The 18,525-nt window shown below is 35.5% G+C and overlaps 2 protein-coding genes across 6 annotated transcripts; both read right to left on the bottom strand.

Annotated features, from left to right (window-relative positions):
- Window positions 1-2,468: 2,468 nt before the first annotated feature.
- On the bottom strand, window positions 2,469-6,760 carry LOC111985321 (ER membrane protein complex subunit 7 homolog). Its single transcript, XM_024016972.2, has 7 exons — window positions 6,486-6,760; window positions 6,238-6,275; window positions 3,807-3,915; window positions 3,458-3,521; window positions 3,241-3,357; window positions 3,038-3,146; window positions 2,469-2,835 (listed from the first exon to the last, which is right to left on the bottom strand). The coding sequence occupies exons 1-7, from the start codon at window positions 6,566-6,568 to the stop codon at window positions 2,741-2,743; spliced, it is 615 nt and encodes a 204-aa protein (XP_023872740.2). The 5' UTR covers window positions 6,569-6,760; the 3' UTR covers window positions 2,469-2,740.
- Window positions 6,761-10,975: 4,215 nt separating this feature from the next.
- LOC111985219 (uncharacterized vacuolar membrane protein YML018C) lies at window positions 10,976-18,102 on the bottom strand. 5 transcript variants are annotated; one of them, XM_024016869.2, is made up of 8 exons: window positions 17,622-18,101; window positions 16,261-16,662; window positions 14,862-15,079; window positions 14,156-14,226; window positions 13,962-14,063; window positions 12,683-12,800; window positions 12,463-12,598; window positions 10,976-11,237 (listed from the first exon to the last, which is right to left on the bottom strand). In XM_024016869.2, the coding sequence occupies exons 1-8, from the start codon at window positions 17,700-17,702 to the stop codon at window positions 11,061-11,063; spliced, it is 1,305 nt and encodes a 434-aa protein (XP_023872637.2). In that variant the 5' UTR covers window positions 17,703-18,101; the 3' UTR covers window positions 10,976-11,060. The 5 variants fall into 5 exon arrangements, with proteins under 5 accessions (XP_023872637.2, XP_023872643.2, XP_065631443.1 ...); XM_024016875.2 differs by having other exon boundaries at window positions 14,156-14,223; window positions 17,622-18,099; XM_065775371.1 differs by having other exon boundaries at window positions 11,061-11,346; window positions 12,555-12,598; window positions 17,622-18,102.
- Between the last annotated feature and the right edge of the window lie 423 nt (window positions 18,103-18,525).

The raw sequence follows: 18,525 nt of genomic DNA, 5'->3' as shown, positions 1-18,525 counted from the left end.
CCATTCATGGGGTCAATCAAAAACAGCTTGACAAGGAACATTGGAGCTGTTACGGCATTTTAAGAGCTGGAAAGTGAGACACCTGAAAAGGGACTACAACATAGCAGCGTACGATATTGCACAAGTCGCCAAGGCAAATGGAACAACTTAGCAGTGGAAAGGAATGGAGCCCCCAATGATACAGCAGATTCTTCTTATAGATAGGGCTAAATGTTAATTTTGTATTTGTTAACATGTAACTTCCACTCCTCTGTTTCTCTGTTGTATGCCAATTTCAGTTTTAATGGAATATAAAGTTTCATTCTAAAAAAAAAAAAAAAAAAAAAAAAAAATTTCAGTTTTAATGGAATATAAAGTTTCATTCTAAAATTAAAAAAAAAAAAAAAAAACAGTTTGACAAGCAAATGTGGTTGTACAAAGGGCCATAGCATAGTTTACGCCAGGACTTATGAGTTTTCAACCAAGTTCCAGTCCACCAAGGAACTTACTATACCTTACCTACTTGTGCTTTCTCTATAAATGAGAAAATTTTTAGAGACCCATTCTCTCCAACCTTTTTCCCTTTTTTCTAGAATTAGACAAAAGTTTCATTAAAAAAAAAATTTAGCAAGAGGTGGTTTGGAACATAGATATAAATGATGGAATAGGCTCACCTTCAGGTTGATTTTACCCTCAGTAGACTTGATCATACTACAGCTTTATAAAAAGCATGCTCAAATTAAATCAAAACTAGATCCAAATCCTACGGAAACAAAGATAAACTTCACATAGTTTGCAGTTTGCACCAAGCGCATTTAGAATTGAGGATTTAAAATCAAGTGATTTTGAGAATAAAAATTAGCATAAACTACATAATACAAATTTAAAAGCACATTATTTGAGTTTTGGGATTTTACTCCAATAAAGATACTTGAAATTTTAATTCAAATAACATTTTATACTTGATCATTTCAAAAGCATATATTAATATATCTCAAATCCATCCATAGAATTCATTAATAGGAAAAAACACTTGCTCGTTCGTATTTTTTTTGGGACTAATTGTAACTTACCTACCTGTGGTTTAGCCAAAATTTACATTACCTACCCGTGGTTTGAAATTTGACACTTTACCCACCTAAAATTAGGGTGTCGTAACCTATTTCTGTTAAAAATAAAGCTAAATATATAATTTTACTCCCATTTTATGTCTCTCTCCTCCCAAAACATAAAAAACATAAAAGAGTAAGGGAAAATAAGATCAAAAGGTGAGGGTCTTGTAAAAATTAAGAACAAACATTAGCCCCATTTGAGCAAAGGAGAAAATAGATACATGGGCTTGAAGGAATTGCTTAAGTTCGTCATGCTGTTATTTGATTTGGGTTGCATAGTCATCTGTTATTACAAATAGAAAGCAGTGACAAACATGTTGATGTTGCTGCTGTTGATGTTGCTATAATTGTTGTTGTTGGTCTCCAAAGGATAAGCGGAGGTTGTGGAGACCACATTGGGGTGATGGGTATTATTGTGGTGCTAAGAAAGGTCTTTATTCTACTGTACTTTGTTAAATCTTGTTTGAAATCGTGTCGATTTTTAGTAGAATCCTTACAAAATTATGGCTGAGGAGACCACAATGGGGTGATGGGTATTGTTGTGGTGCTAAGAAAGGCCTTTATTCTACTGAACTTTGTTGAATCTTGTTTGAAATCGTGTTGATTTTTAGTAGAATCCTTACATAATTATTCCAGCCTAGCACGTCTTGCACCATAGTCCATAATGCTCCTTTAGGCCCTTTTCATTTTGTAGTTTCCTTTCTTCGTTGCCTTACTTGGGAGAAAAAAGAATTATAAACTTTAAATTTTACTATATATTTTAGACTAAGATTTTGAAACGGCAAGCTACTCCTGCCATGAGACTAACGATCTTTTGAAAATGCATGATGGGTTTGATGATGAGGGCTAGATGAAGGAATGCAAAAAACGCATGGTTGACATGTTTCCAAGAGAGGATCCATTTTGTGTTCCAGTTCCAGCATGATGAACTTGAGCAATTTCTTCAAGCCCATGTATTCATCTTCTCCTTTGCTCAAATGGGACTAATGATTGTTCTTAATTTTTACAAAACCCTTACCTTTTTATTTTGCTTTCCCTTGTTCTTTTATGATTTTTATGTTTTGGGAGAAGAAAGACATAAAATAAGAGAAAAATTACATATTTAGCCTCAATTTTAGCATAAGCGAGTCATGGAACTTTAACTGAGCTAACCTCATGCAAGTAAAATGTCAAATTTCAAATACCACAAATAGGCAAATAGGCAACTTAAATTTCAGCCAAACCATAAGTGAGTAAGTTGCAATTAGCCCTTTTTAACTAAGTAATGAAAATATTTCCATATGAATGAACCACTTCGAAATTTCAGGAGATGCAGATTTGCTCAGGCTGGCCAATGGCCGCCTATTTGTGTATGAACTTAAACGCAAAAATGCAAACTAAAACTAAAGTTAGCTACACATAATTAAGGATTGAAATATCGAATCAGATTTGCATCGTCTTTCGATTAGTCACGCAGGTAAAATACTACTACCTTCCACAAATTCCAACAAAAAGAAGTATAATTTTGAGACCATAAATTCAGTGAAGAGTTTTAGTACCTATTTGCTTGATACAAAAAGGCCTCCTGGGCTCCAAACTTAATGTTTCAAAATATTTCAGCTTTTAAATGGAGAAGCGATGGAGGGTTTGCGCTTTTTCAAATAAATCCCTTAAGTACTCCTCGCAGCACCAGGTAACAAGCTTGAAAGAGATGGAACCCCTTGGTTCCTCATTTCTTCTTGTGCTCGCCTCATTTCCTCAGGATCTGCCACCAAAACACACAAAATTAATATGGTCAGTAAGAGAAATGGAACCATAATGCAAACCCTATCAGCCTCGTGAAGCTCTCACCAAACATTAGGGTTTATCAAAATTACACGAGACAAGCCAATTAATGTTAATCTACAGCAAGTCAGAGCCTTAAGACCAGAGGTGAAACATAAAAAGTATGGGCCAGAGTACTTTACCCATGTTTTCCATTAATTTGGGCATTAAAAACATAACAACCAGCATAAATCCCATCATCAGACCCATTGGGCTCTTCACAACAGACATAACGTTAAAGGGTTCCCTTATCTGTAAAAGCAGAAACAAAATGAGATAGAACAGATAATAACTCCAAACAAACAAATTAAGAAGGAGAAATAGGAAAAATTAAGTCTAAATGAACCTCATAATACTGTTCCACTCTCATTGGCTCTAAAGTCAACTCGCCAAGACCCCTCCTGTTTTCTGTCAGTGCTGCCTGAATCTTACCTGGAAATCTGGCGCTGACATCAACCCGGACCTAAAAACATTAAGAGAACACAATAATGGTAAATCTTATTGGTGATTAATGATAAAAATATAAAAATAAATGACAAAAAATGTAGATAGTAGAGTCCTACCGGAGAGAAGTAATAACCTAAAGCATCAACTTCAATTAGATGAGTTCCCGCGGGCACATTATAGCTTTAAGCATACATATTAAGGATTCACAGAGTGCTTAAAGTAATCGGCATTCCTCCCAAAAGAATAAAATACAGATAATTTCAACACTGAAAACTGAAAACTGTGGGCCCAACAATTATAACAATGAAGATAATTTTTTTTTTTTTATTATTATTATTATTATTTTTATAAATTTTACATCAACAGTGCAGAAAAGAGAGGAACTAGGTTAGTGGACAGGATTTTTACTATGTGTAATCAGAAAACTCCAAGTGTCCTTAATCAAGGTGTGGAAAAATAGGATACAATGAGAAAGATCCATCATGTCTCAGAAAAGTAACCCTTTGGCCACCGTTTAGTATAACTTTGACATTTGATGATTTTGCATGTGTACCAAAAGCTTTCACAACCATACCTGCCAAATAAAATCATAAATAATCTGGATCTCAAAAAAAAGAGGGGGGGGGGGGGGGAACAAGAAGTGCAGTGAGAGGAAAAAGAATAACAACAACAACCAAAAAACATCAATGCATTGTTTGAGCACAAAAAACCAACTTGGAGTCCAAATTGTATTATCAAAGACAAAATTGATACAATAATTTATTGAAATAATTTCCAATTGAGATCTCAACATCCATAACTACCCGTTGGGTGCATGAGTAAATTACTAGGCTAAAAAAAAGAGGCACTGAATTGGAAATAGGCAATTACAGAAACTCTCCTAGAAGATAGAATTGACCCAACTGATCTCATCTCATACAAAAGATGGGCTAAACCTCTTTTCAGTGACCCTAATCATCTTCTACAAAGCAATTAAGTCTTTTATTGATAGGTGAGAATATTTTTATTAAAAAAAACTACTTCATTGACAAAGGGCATGAAGAAGCCTAAAGAATTACAACCAAAAAAAAAAATGTACAAAAAGACAATGACTCTAAAAACGTCGTAATGGAATCACAATACGTAAAGCCCCATGCACGAGACCAACCAAACCAATAACGAGCTAGAAAAAAGCTGCTAGCAACTGACTCTGTGTACACTCCACATCTTCAAATGTGCGCCGTTTACATTCCTTCCAAATAGTCCTCATTATGCATAAAGGAACCATGTTCCAAATATACAACGAATACTCACCTTACCCAATTTATTCAACCAAGAAAAAGATGAATCACCTTCTCCAGTAAAACCCAGTGGATCCCAAAAGATCTAAGAACAAGGCTTCACAAATCATAAGCAACCATACAATGATTTAAAAAGTCCACCATTTGCAACACCAAATTACTATAGTATAGCCTCTCTTAATGAGATTGTCACACATAAGTATATTCTCTCATGCCGCTGTCCACACAAAAAAGGAGGCACTCCATGGGGCTTTCAAAGCCCAAATACCTTTCCAAGGGAAGGGAACAACATTGGAGCAAGCATTAAAGAAAGACCATATATCAAATTCTCCGCTCTTCTTAAGTTTCCACACCATCCTCTCTATGAGGGATATGGGAATCTAATAGTTAGAGAAATGAAGCCACCTAGTCTTACTCCTAGTCATTAAAGTCCCAAATAAATCCAACATCCCAACTACTACCCCCGCCCATGCCTCATTGAGACTCCGCTGAAGCCTCTTGATCTGTGGAATTATCATACAAGACAAGATAAACCAATCTCAAAGGCTCCTCATTACACCAGTCATCATGCCAAAACTGGATATGGTTACCCAAGCCTATATCAAACTAGATGTACAGTAGAAACTTATCCCATCTCATCCTAATACTCTTCCACAAACCACACCCGTGAGAACCTCAAAAAAGTTTCAAAGTCCAACCACCCCACTCCACTCTGAACTTCAAGATCATTACATGCCTCCATAACATTACACGCCTCCATAACCGTGTTACCTCTACCCCAAACCGCCACAACAGAGTCTAATTTAAGGTTGTAAGCTTCCTAGTCCCCAAACCACCATTAGCAATAGGAGTACATACCTTATCCCATCCACCAAATGATGTTAAACTCCTCCCCTATCCATTCCACAAGAAATTCCATAGTAGTTTTTCAATCATATTTGCTACCCAAAAGAATGGTAAACCCATCCTTCTTTTTTAGGCTCAGTAAACCCCCAAGTCTTCCCCCACCCCCCCCCCCCCCCCCCCAACCGCAAAAGAGTCCAACCCCATCCCATGGTATTAGCCAAGGTCGGAGGGCACTCCTTATTCTTGTATTCTTCTTTTGATAGATATGATAAATTTAATTCAATAGCGTCCACTCCATTTTTTTTTATGTATTCGATAGTTACAATGGGGGAAGGAGATTTGAAACCTAGACGTCTTCATTGGATGGCACCAATTGAGCTACAAGTTTCTTGGCAATGCATCCATTCCATGATGATTGTTCTATAATTTCAGGCAAAGATACCAATCGTTTTTGGTGTAGGTGGGTTTCAAACCCAGGTCAATTATACTCCAATGCAATGCCAGCAGAGAGCTCAATTTAAATTTCACACGAGGTATTAATAAACTACTAGTACGCGTGATTCATTTTCTTATATTGCAATTTGCAATAGATATTATACCTTAAAGACTTTTTCCAATGCTACACTTTTCTATGTTCACATGAATTTCCATAACTGAATCTAACTCAAACTAGAACAAGATATATAATAGCCATATCAAATTCGTTCCAATTTTGCTACGCTGCAATTAAATTCAATTTTTTTTGTAAGTAAAGGAAAAGAAAAACATACTTTGAATCTTCACTCGACCAGTAATGGTGTAACCGTCACTGTAAACGAAAAACAAAAAATATATATCATAAAATTATAATTAAATTAAACAAGTGGAAAAGAAATTAAGGTTGCAAGTCTTAAAATTCGTAGATTTCTACGTTTGGATGACTAGAAAACTAAGGAAATTGCATCAACTAAAACGCTTAAGAAACAATTTTATGCTATTTGATTTTAAGGAAAAATATAAATAAGATGAGAAAACCTACCCAGATGAGATCGCGAGAGAGAAAGAGAGCAAGGAGAGACATAAATGCACGAAAAGTACGAGAATAACCGGTTTGGATCTCATGGTTCGTGGTTGACACAAACAGCAAATGCTTTGTTAAAAAAGCTTCGGAGCTTATGAGAATGAGAATTGAATTGAGAGAGCCAGAGAGATCGACTCGGACTCTTCTAACTTCACTTCCTTGTGTTCTCAGATTTCTTCTATACGGTTCTTTGATCCCGTGTTATCGATCTTACTTGTGTTCTTTTTTATGTCAAGTCTATGATTTATACAAAAGAGTGGGCCCGGCCTGGGCTCGAGCTTGAAACCAAGCTCTTGATAAAAGATCCATTACAAGTACATTATTTGGTTCGGAGAAGTGCTCCTAATACTTAATTAATTAAAGCCTTAGTAATATATGAGTTTTTTTTTTTTTTTTTTTTTGAGAAATAAACACACATACGGGAGAGAAAAAGATATTCTAATACAAAACCACACCACAACTCTACTCAAAAGCCTATGTAATATTATATTAAACTTACTGCCAACCCCATTAACTAACTTAAACTTCTCCGGCCAAAAAAAAAAAAAAACTAACTTAACTTAGGCTGTGTTGAGGGTCATTTGTGTAAAATAGGCCAAACTTAGCAACGCGGGTAGCAAATAGAAGTGGCAAGCATAGAATAAAACAATTAAGATCAAGCGGCAAGAATAATAGATCACAGGCCCATAACATAAACAAATGGGTCTTAAGGAAACAAATGGGCCCAAAGGCCCGGAAAGAGAGAAATGGCACCCTTGAGCAGTATATGGTATGAAAAAGTGAGAATGGGCCGCGGCAGGCCCAAGGCAATGTAAACAAAGAAAGTAGGAGTTGATGACAAGCCCATGAACCCCAAGGATGAGAATAAGAAAATTGGGCCGGGAAAGCTCAATCAAGTTAGTAAAAGCCCATGGAAATGCAGAGTTAGTGAGTGAGCCGAGGAAGTCCAAAGGAAATAAATGGGCCGCAGGCCCAATGGAAAATGAAAGGGACATTGGAGCCCATCAGTAAGAACACTAGTGGTCATATTAAGCCACCGGAGGAAAAAATGGAACAGTAGGCCTGAAAAGAGGCCCTTTAGGCCTGAAAATCATCGCGGCAGGAAATGTCAAGTAATGTGGTAGGAAGCCAGGATAATCAAGAAATGAGCTGAAAGAAATAAGAAGCCTAGTACCAAGTAAAGCCTAGTCCCTAGAGAGAACAGTGAATTATGCAAACGGCCCGCGTAAAAGAACAGAGAAGCGCGGTAGACTGTGCAAACAAAGCTCCAGATCGCGGCAAACGCAAGAGCAACAGGCAGATTTTGAACATATATAACAGGATGGCATGCGCAAGGCCTAGTCACCACCAGGCTGTACCCAGCCAACATGGGACATGGTGGGGCCATGGGTTAGAGGTAAAAGGTAAGGGGGGTGTGGTTTGGTGGTGGGGAGAAGGGAAAAGATCTATTTTGCGGTTCTTGCCCAAGCCCTTTTGGGAGGTACGTCCTGCTGGAATTACAGACCGCCCAAAAGAGGCAATGTTGAGGGGGGAACCGTTGGGTGCATGCCATGGAGAGAGAGAAAAAGCATTTACGCCATGGCAGGAGAGGATGCCACGGCGAACTAACAAACAACACAAACCTGCCTTTGTCTGGCGAGGGTAAGTGGTACACAGAGGAGCCTTTGGGTGGTCGACAAGTACACTCAGACCAGACAAAGGCAGTTAAGGGGGTAAAGTAAAATCCGGTCACGGCTAGCCCTATAAAAGGACCCTTGCCGTGCCCTGTAAGAAGGATAAAAAAACAAAGGTATCACGAAGGAAAAAGGAAAACAAAAGAAAAAGAAAAGAAAGAAGAAAAGATAAGAGAGAAAACAGAAAACAAAGAGAAAAAGTGTAATGGGCATCCACCAGTAGGTCGGTTCCCTTCTCTCCCCCTCAAAATCTCACTCTCTTGGAGACGGTTAAACAATAGTGATTCCTCTGGGCACTAATCATTTATGTCCGATTCCCTCAAAGTCATTAATCCTCACGGCAGGATATTTTCCTGAGAAATTAGTTTCATTGAGAGGAAGCATTCTTCCTCTTTGGTCTTTGCCATTACGAACTCAAACTTAACTTGATATTATTTCTTTGATTGATTCATATTGTCATTTAATCTTTCATTTCTTTTGTAAAGTGATTGTCATTACTGTGATTGTCATAAAAAAAATAGAGATTACTTGGTTATTTTCTATCAAAGAATGATCATTATATCCTGTTTTTCTTTTGTTATTATATCTGCCTATTGTGACTTATTAAAAAACAGCTCTGCCTGCCATGACTTATTAAAAAACAACTCTGCCTGCCATGACTTATTAAAAAACAGCTCCGCCTGCCATAAGTACTCTCCTGGCAGACGAGGCCAAGTTTGCGCATAAGCCAGCCCAAAGTGAGTTACAGTTGGGCCGGTCTTAACTCTCCTACTCAGAATACCCGGGCCCATCACCGCAGGAGGCAGCCCAGCTCAAAGCATAACACAAAAAAGACTCCTACAGGCTATTTTTCATTGAGCCATATTGTTCACAAGCTTATTTATAAATATATATATATATATATATTAAATATTCAGAAAGTTAATTATAGCTTCAAAAATGTCAAAATTACCCCCTAATTTAATTAGATAATTCTTATTTTTTAAAAATAAAAATGAGGTTAAAATTGTAATTCAACAAAATTCAAAAACAACTAACCATTTATGATTTATTATGAAAATGTTCTAAAAATGTTATAGACGTAGCACCTTTCATTTAAATATATCTCACGCACATTTGATATATTTTTTCATAAAAACTAGCACACACTAAACTCAGTAGTTTACTCCATTTCAAATCCTAAATTTTAGTTTCTGAAAAATTCCTTCTTGTGTAATTTCGCTAACAATAAATAAATTCAAATTGAAAAATTAAATTAAACTAAAAAAAAAAAAAAAAAGCCTATCGCATGTGTGAAGTGCGTGTGATGAGGCTAGTGTGTGTGTATATATATATATATATATATCTTGGGTTTAGCTTATTTATTAAACACGTAAAATTAAAGTTTAAACTTGACTAATTTATAAACAGATAAACATAAACGAGTTTAATATAGCACCACTTACATGCTCCGCCTTCTTATGAAGAACTTAATTCACCCTACTTACATGCACATTAACTCATCACTTGAGTTTAAATATAACACCACACTAGAATACAAGGCAAAAACACTGTTTATAACAAGCAATAATAATTATTAATTAATAAAACCCAATAAATCCCATTTAATAATGGAAATTACTAGAGGCACCGGATTTTTCCTCACAAAAATTCACATTATATTGTAGTTGGGCCAAGTAATATCATTTTTTTTAGCACTAGTCCTTAATAACTAGTTTTTATTTATTTATTTTTAGAATCTTCTTAATAATTATTTGGTATGGACAATTCAATTTAAATTAAACCCTTTAATTAAATTCATTAACTCATACACTGTACAATATAATTTTCGGGTTTCCAAACCTCCTTTGGAGTTCTATCACCTCACGTATATCTCCGTATTCTATTTGTGCACTTATTTTATTTATACAACACTCATATGTCTGCTTATATGAGGGCATTTTTTAATGGTAACCACACAAAAGTCCTTCATCCCGTCATCTTGGGTCTAAACTTTTATGATCATCATTGTTTAAGTCTAGCACCATTAATTATCATGAACATCACTGCCAATTCCACCTAAACAACCAGTTTCTCCATTTAAGAAGGCTTGGTAGGAGAAATATTTTTATGGTATAGATGCACAAGCCCACCAACGGGTCTCTCAAATCTCAAGTCAAGAGGAAATGATACCATGCATTCGCTCCTATCAAATCTTAAGTTAAGAAGAAATTATACTATGTATTCGCTACATGTAGCCTCCCTCTCATAGCAGGTGGGTTTCATCCTCTTTGAGAGAGAGGCTAAGTGGGACCCACTTGCTGTGAAAAGAAGGTTATATGTAGCAGATACATAGTATACTTTTTCATACTATTTCCAAGTCAAGATGAGGCATAGGGTGTACACTACATACTCATTACCTTGCATATTCCTTGACCCCTTTTATACACGCCATTATCATTCAGGCAACTGTATTTTTTAATGGAACGGGTACTTTGTGATGTAATATGATGCATCGCATACCAATTCAATTGGTGGGAACTATAAGACTACCCATTTCAAACGTTTCAATTTGTTATGATTATCATTCTTTCACATTCTCAAACTATCGCCAAATTTTCATGCTGAGACAACAATTGTTAAAAGGGATTTGATGTTGTTTACTGCTTCCAATCTTCCTAAAATCGTGAATTTCATAGTAACCTCCATTTAGGCTATATACCCAACAGAGAATATGGTTGAAAGTATTGCTCAAACGAGAATATGGTTGAAAATATTCATAATAAAATCAACAAAAAAGCATGAAAGGGATTTTCATTTGACTATGAACAAAAACAAAAACAAAAAAAAAAGGTTGGGGTTTTACAGTTTACACTCAAACTTAGCGTAAAGACGAACCCCTTTTTTTACACTCAAAAGACAAACGTTCATTTACACAATCAACTATAGTACAATTACATTCATCATTTTCCTCTTTCCAGCCAAGGATGCAAATGGCAAAGGAACTCTCAACACAATGAATTAGGAATACAGCATCCAACAGTGCAGAGAGATTGGCCTGAGAAAAGATATTTTAGATTAACCTAAAAGAATTAAATGAAATGCTACAAGCCCAACTTCTTTGAGAACCAGTCTGAAAGATTAGCTATTACAAAACCAGCAAATACCTGCAATGACCCCAAAGGGAACAAGAAATTTCAGGCTTTAAACAATAGATATACAGCCAACCTCAGAAATTTGAATCAACACATTGTATTTTGAACAGCATCTGAATATAACAGCTGGTTCTGATCATAATTTTTTTAATTGCATTAATTGAGTTGCATCTGTTGAAATTACCTAAATAAATTAGAAATGAAATGAACTAATTTTATCTCCAATGAAAAATACAACACAGTCAATGCACACCAAAAATCCAAATGTCACCTACACATATAACTAGAACAGAAAATGTTGGAGAAGGATGCGAAGCTGGGTAGCTCCATAATAACTCTATCTTCTCTAGAATTAGAATTAGGTCCATATCCAATCACAGCTCACATAATAACTCTTAAGTGGTTCCATCATTTTCACCAGGAGGTCAAAAACATTTTATGAAACCTAGCCATTATCTAATTCAATAAATGATGTCAAAGGCCCTCCCCATCATGATGTGCATTAACAGAAACTTTGAGAGCAAACCAGAAGATGATGGACACTTGACAGTGGATAGGACCTGTAAAGTTTTTCAAATCCTACCACTTCCCCATGTCTGAGTACTAACTGCCTCTCCAATTGAAGCAAAATGAAATGGAATCCCACTCAGCAGCATTAAAATGCTGGCTAGGATCTTTCTGGTGGCTAGTCTTGCACCACATCTCTTTCTAGAAAAATAATATTTATAAAAGAAAAAGAGAGAGAGAGAGAGAGAGAGAGAGAGAGAGAAGAAGAAGAAGAAGAAGAAGAAGAAGAAGAAGAAGATTAATGTATGAGGCTAGATTTTTTTTTTTAAGAGAGAGAGAGAGAGAGAGAAGAAGAAGAAGAAGAAGAAGAAGAAGAAGATTAATGTATGAGGTTTTTTTTTTTTTTTTTTTTTTTTTTAAAGAAAAAGGGGAGCAACCAGATCACATTCAAAAACGCCCTAGTCTTACTGTGACTTGTAATCGGTGCCAAATACCCAAGAACTACACTTTCCACCTAATTCATCTAATATGTAAAATTATACTTAGACACCTTAAAAAAAGGATTTACACAAGGGCAAAGAAAAATCTCCATAGACCAATGCATCTTTATAATAATAATACCTGAGTTGAGCCGAGAATGTATATTGCTGAATAATGACGACCATGGATCATCATGTCAGCCAACATAGCAAGAGGGATGGTGAGTGACATACCCAAAGTGGCCACCAGTGGAGTTGTCCATACAACACAGAGTGCCCTACAGAGAAACGAGATAATGATAAAGAGAATGAGAAAATAAGAGTTCATGATCACTGATTTATAAACATTACTTTTCACATACCAAAAGTAGTCAGAGAGGACACTTCCAACAAAGCCATTGGCAAGAACAACTTCATCCATCTTAGCAGAATGAGGAATTGTGAATTTTGGTTCAATGCCCAAGGCTGTCAATGGCCAAACTGAAAGAGAAACAAAAAAGGAAGGAAAGATATTCATCTAAACAAGTGGTACTATGCATTGCTTATTATATGAAAGAGACCAAAAAATAATATATGAAAGATCCAGCACATGTTTTACTCGCTAAGTCAGCCATTAGAAGAAAAGGAAAAGAGTATGTATTTGAAACACAATGCTAAAGTGTCTAGAAGTTCAGATCTAGTGTCCACCAAATCTGGCATTGAGCCCTAGCTTATTTCCAGCCCCTAGTTTTTCATGGTCAGTTTCAGAAGGTGGTAAAAAAAATGAATGTTAATGGACTAGAGGAAAATTTATAGATGAAAAAAAATAAAAAAAGCAAGACTAGGAGGGGTCATTAGAGTCAGATGAGGTGGTAGTACGTGCAATTAGAGTTTTGATTTCTGTAAGTTTTAAGCTACTTGCTGGGTTTGAAGACCTGGACTATTAGACCTCTCCAAAAGTGCAAGTGGTCTAAGCTGCCTACTCCATCAGTTAATGCATTAATGCTTCTCAATGTAAAGAGGAGATATGAATAATCCCTTGTTTAGTTGTTTGGCCATAAACCTTTCATTGAATACTCTACTAACAATCCAGTAATATTTCTTCTCAAAGTTCTTTTGTAAACTGCTGTACTACCCAAGTTATCATTTTTAACAATCACCAATATTGCTAATATTTCGAAAGATAAAGATCCCCCACAATTTGACTCCTAAAACTGCAGCTAACAAAAATAAAAATTAATAATAAGGAAAAGAAAAGTCCATAATTAGAATCCACTTCATCCCAAATTGTTTCTCAAAAGAAATTTTTTAAAAAAAATAAAAAATCTGCAGGGTCCCAAGAAAATATCAACAAAACCTACATAGACCTAGATCAATAGCATGATAAGCTAGGAAGCCTCCAGGCCCTATTGTTAACAATGGTGAACTACTATAATGGAGAACATAAGGAAACTTTGGAATATTTTTGGGTGCTAGTACAAACGCCATTCTTAAATCAAGATTTTGATAATATGACTGTTTTCTTTTCTTTTTTGATAAGTATAATACGACTGTTTACTTAAAAATAAATAAATAAATTTTTAAAAAAGGAGAACAAATAAAGAACCTTCTAAATGCATTTGATGGCTGATTAATAAACTACTTGCCAGTCAAGACTCTTACCAAGCCACCATAGTGCAACAAGCGTAAATAATCCAATATATCCAAACAACTTTTGCACATCAGCCCTTTCTCCTTCTTCACCCGCAAACTTTTTAAGAAGCACTGCAGCAATGATGGTGAGAATAATACATAATTGTTTGTCAAATTAAATTTAAATTAAAAAATAGAACTGAATAACAGAGAAAATCTCAAACCTGTAAATAAACCATATGACACAGCTGAGAGGAGGCCAAAAAGATCCCCAACAAGAGTACGTTTTCCACTGCTGACAAATATCAAATGTCAGTGCAAAAAGCACACATTACAAACAGAAAGTTGATAGAGAATATATGTTAAAAATATAGCCAACAAGCTCTGGCTCAAACGGCACTTCCTCTTCCCACAAGAAGTATTTGACTATATATATATATATTGAAATGTGAAACAGATGGCCTGCATAATCTGCATTTATATACTCAATAGGTTGGGATTTTGTCACTCAAATTCTTAAACTGGAATGTGAAAATATTCATGGCACAGCAACTAAGTTCCACCAAAAGTTTTCAGCATAAAAAAAATGGAGGTTTAGAATATGGAGATTAACTATTGTCATATTATAGTAAAAGGGCATACAGTGTATCTTTCAATAGAAAATAAACAAGTAAAGCTGTATTTTGGATCTTGGTGAAACTTTGACCCCCTACACCCCCACTCCCACATATGTACAGCTTCACTGAGCCTTGCATATCTGCACATACTTTGATGACATACAATACCAACATCACAAGCCTTGCAGTATTTTCCACATCAAACAGCATCAATAAAGCCCTCTATTTCGTCTTCAATTGAAATTAAGTCCTATATATAATAAAATTCAGGATTGGATATGATAGAACCAATAAAGATGGAGTAAGGACTCACGCAGAAGCATTCATTTGTGAATCATCTGCTGCCCAAGTTTTTCCCATGGTTGTCATAGCCACACCAGCCATGCTAACAAAGACAGCAACTATTTTTGCAACGTTTAAAGAATCTTGGCCCAGATATGCACCAATGAAAAGAGTAAAAAGCCCTGAAGTAGAGGATAATACTGTTGTACTCGCAACACTTGTACGTGCCAGTGCAGCATTCGATAGGTACTGCAAACCAAAGGAAAAAAGAATCAATAAGGACTATTTTTGGGTCCTCATACTAAATCTAAACCCTTAATACATCACAAAATGAAATAATAGAATTTCCATGAATATGCTTGTTAATTATGCCAGCATCAAAAGTGTAAAGAAAAGCCTATGAATAACTAAAAGAAATGTCAGAAGATAATAAAAGAATGCAAACATAACTGATGTAAATCATGTATACATATATCACATTAGGAGGAAAAAACTCAAGTTCTACTTCACCTGCCCCCTCACAGTTTAGTAGTGGGTAGGCTGGTAAACTTGAGGCATTCACCTCCTTTACAGACATGTCCCTGTACAAGGCAAGGATGTGTCCAAACTCACTTATTTATATTTCCAAGCAACAATGTTCAATATGTTTATCCAACACTGCGGCAATTCCTACACTCTTCACCTTGAGAACCTTATGAAACAGCAAACATGATGAAATGACCCTTGAAACACAAGTCCAGTTGACCCAAAAACATCTGTGGCACCTAACAGACTAATGCATGGAAAAACAAACACAAGGCATAATAACTGCTACACAGCACCAAAATAGATCACACAGATGGCATGCACCCTTGTTCAGTTATTTAAAAAAAAAAAAAAACTTTTCTCCAACTCAGGAGCACATGCATAAACACTGAATGTGTCATTCAATCAATGGGGAGCAATGATATAATGCTGAGTACTAATACTATAAGGAAAAATGGTCATGACAGTTGTGTAACAGGACACAAGAATAGATTTGTATCCTTCTAAAACCATTTTACACCATGGTATCAACAAAAATTTTGATGGTTTATAACCCCCCACACCCCCCACCCCCCAAAAAAAAAAAAAAAAAAAAAAACCACAAACACGCCCCAAAAAAATTACAGGTATATACCAAAATTAGTAACATTTGAAAAGCCTTAGTTACGTGTCTTAGGAGGATTGAGTGGTCATAGTACAAGCACACTTCTAAAAGAGACATTATGATGAAGATACATGTAGAGGAAGAATCCTTTAATTTCTTGCAGACTGGTGCCAATTAAACATTCACCTTAAAGCGAAAATGGATCTAGGGATAAGATTCATGATCAATGATCAACTCTTTAACAAACCAAAATGGAAAATATAAATTTGAAGAAAACAGCCAAGTGGCCCAAGTGACTTACCTCGGTTATAAACCAGATTGGGGCAATATAAAATCCATAAGTAGCAATTTCTCTGGCTGTAAGCTCTCTATTTTGTTTAAGTATGTGAGCTTCATCTTTCTGTTTAGCAACCAATGGCCTTCCTTCTGCATGAGGTGAAAGGTCTGCTTCACTGTCTTTTCTAGTCAAAATTGTCGGAAGTTCCAATTCATAGCTTTTTTGCCCACCATTGTATTTTACTGGAGAATTAAGACCGGCAGAAAACTCAGCCACGCTTTCTGCATTTTTACCACTTTTAGAAGAGCGATGTTTTAGGAAATTACACAACCAATCCTTTAGGAATGCTATTGGGAGGTAAACTACCATAAGAGAAGCTCCAAGATAAGTTACTGCAAAAGGCTGCTTATAGTCTACAAATATGTCCTGCAAAGAAGATAACTGTCAGTTGAAACCTGGCTACATGTTGGTATGGTGCAGCATTACGTCAATGGTTAAAGAACAATGCATTGCATAAAAGATTTGAGAAATCAAATTATAACGAATTATGATACCCATAGAATAAATATGCAAACAATCAATGAAAGAAGAAACCCCACCTCATATAAGACCCCCGTAAATTGCTAAAGGAAAGATAAATGTTTGTGATGAATATATATGCAGAAATACTTCACTTCAAGCTATAAGAAAGAATCAATTACCAAAAGCATCCCTAATCTTCATAAGATTGCAAGAAGAATATTACTTTCAAATCTACGACCACAGCTGAGTTTTTCTGGTGGCTTTATTTTTTCTGGATGATCAACATGACCATGACAGGAACTTCAATTTCATGTACATATTTTTTAACATAACTCAATATCTACCCAAAACCTATAGGCACAATAGTAATTTAATTCGAGTTGAAAGAACGAAAAAGGATATGATTAATAGGGAGGTAACAAAGAGTATGCCTTTAACCATGAACAAAATAGAGGAAAAGAATATATGCGGCCAACCCGAATTTAATTGTGATTAAGCCTTAGTTTTATTATTATTATTATGATTTGAATCCTGAACGTCTCTGTTGTAAACACTATATAGTGTAAATTGAGCTACAAGACTCCTAGTAGGACTAAGCATTAATTGAGCTGAGTTGCATTGACCTTTAGTCCTAACGAATTACAAAACTAGATTGAGCTAAAAATTCCATAACTATATGAACATGGTTCATCCTCATCAAACATCCATTGAAATGGATACAAAATAATAATAATAATAATTCAAAACCCAAACAAGAGACAGGAACTCATGTTGCACCAAACATAGATGTAAGGCATATAAATTCATAACCATGAATGAGACTTAACCCAAAAAAAAAAAAAAAAGAAGTTGGTAGAGCTGACCTGGGTGACTTCGGCAGAGGTGACCCATATAACAACAACAGCTCCTATGAGACACAGCCCAGCTCTGTATCTCCAACTCATCGAGAATTAAAAAACAAAAACAAAAACAAAGGCAACACCCAGATAGAAAAAAGAGAGATCTGAGGTGGGAATGGTACTCTTCTCAGATCTTGTTTGAGATATCAACAACGCCCACCGACATGTAAGAATGAGAGATCTTGGGAGGGAACGTATCAAGAGTGTGTGTGTGTGTGTGTGTTATAGTTTGCGTGTGCGCGTGAGAGAGAGAGAGAGAGAGAGAGAGAGAGAGAAAGTAGCTAATTTAGGAATAGAGCGGCCGTTGAGAAAAAGCAAAGGCGTCGTTTTTTGCTGGGGACAGGATTCTTTGCAGAAGGATAAAATAAAAAAATAAAAAAGGCAAAAGAAATGGTTTGATGAAAGAGAATGAGAGGGAATTGTTAGAAAATTGAAGTTCGGTAGTTAAGTTAAATTCCTCTGTGGCTTTCTGTCGGTCTTGTCTTACTTTATTTTGAACTAGATTTCTCTTCGAATTAATTTGGAAAAAAATTCTATAAACTCTTATATTTTTATATTAAGTGTAAATTTTGATAATCTAACCGTTAAATTGCATATTCTTATTATATTCTTCATACATGTAAAATTTCAAAAAAATCAAAAATCAATTGTTATCTCATCAAATAAATGTTAAAATTTCAAATTTTTATGATTTAAAATCAGGTATAAAAAATAAATTTATTAATCGAATAGTAAATAATATCCAATTTGAACGAAATTTGATATGCATGTTAAGAACATAAGGAACATGAAATTCAACGGTTAGATTTTCAAAATTCACACGAAAAAAAGAGATATATGAGAAGTTTGAAAGGTTTCTTTCCAAACT

This window comes from Quercus suber, unplaced genomic scaffold (genome assembly GCF_002906115.3).
Source record: "Quercus suber isolate HL8 unplaced genomic scaffold, Cork oak 2.0 scaffold_110, whole genome shotgun sequence".
NCBI classification, from domain to species: Eukaryota; Viridiplantae; Streptophyta; class Magnoliopsida; order Fagales; family Fagaceae; genus Quercus; species Quercus suber.
The sequence above is the reverse complement of the archived record's forward strand: the minus strand, read 5'-3'. Positions and strand labels throughout refer to the sequence as shown.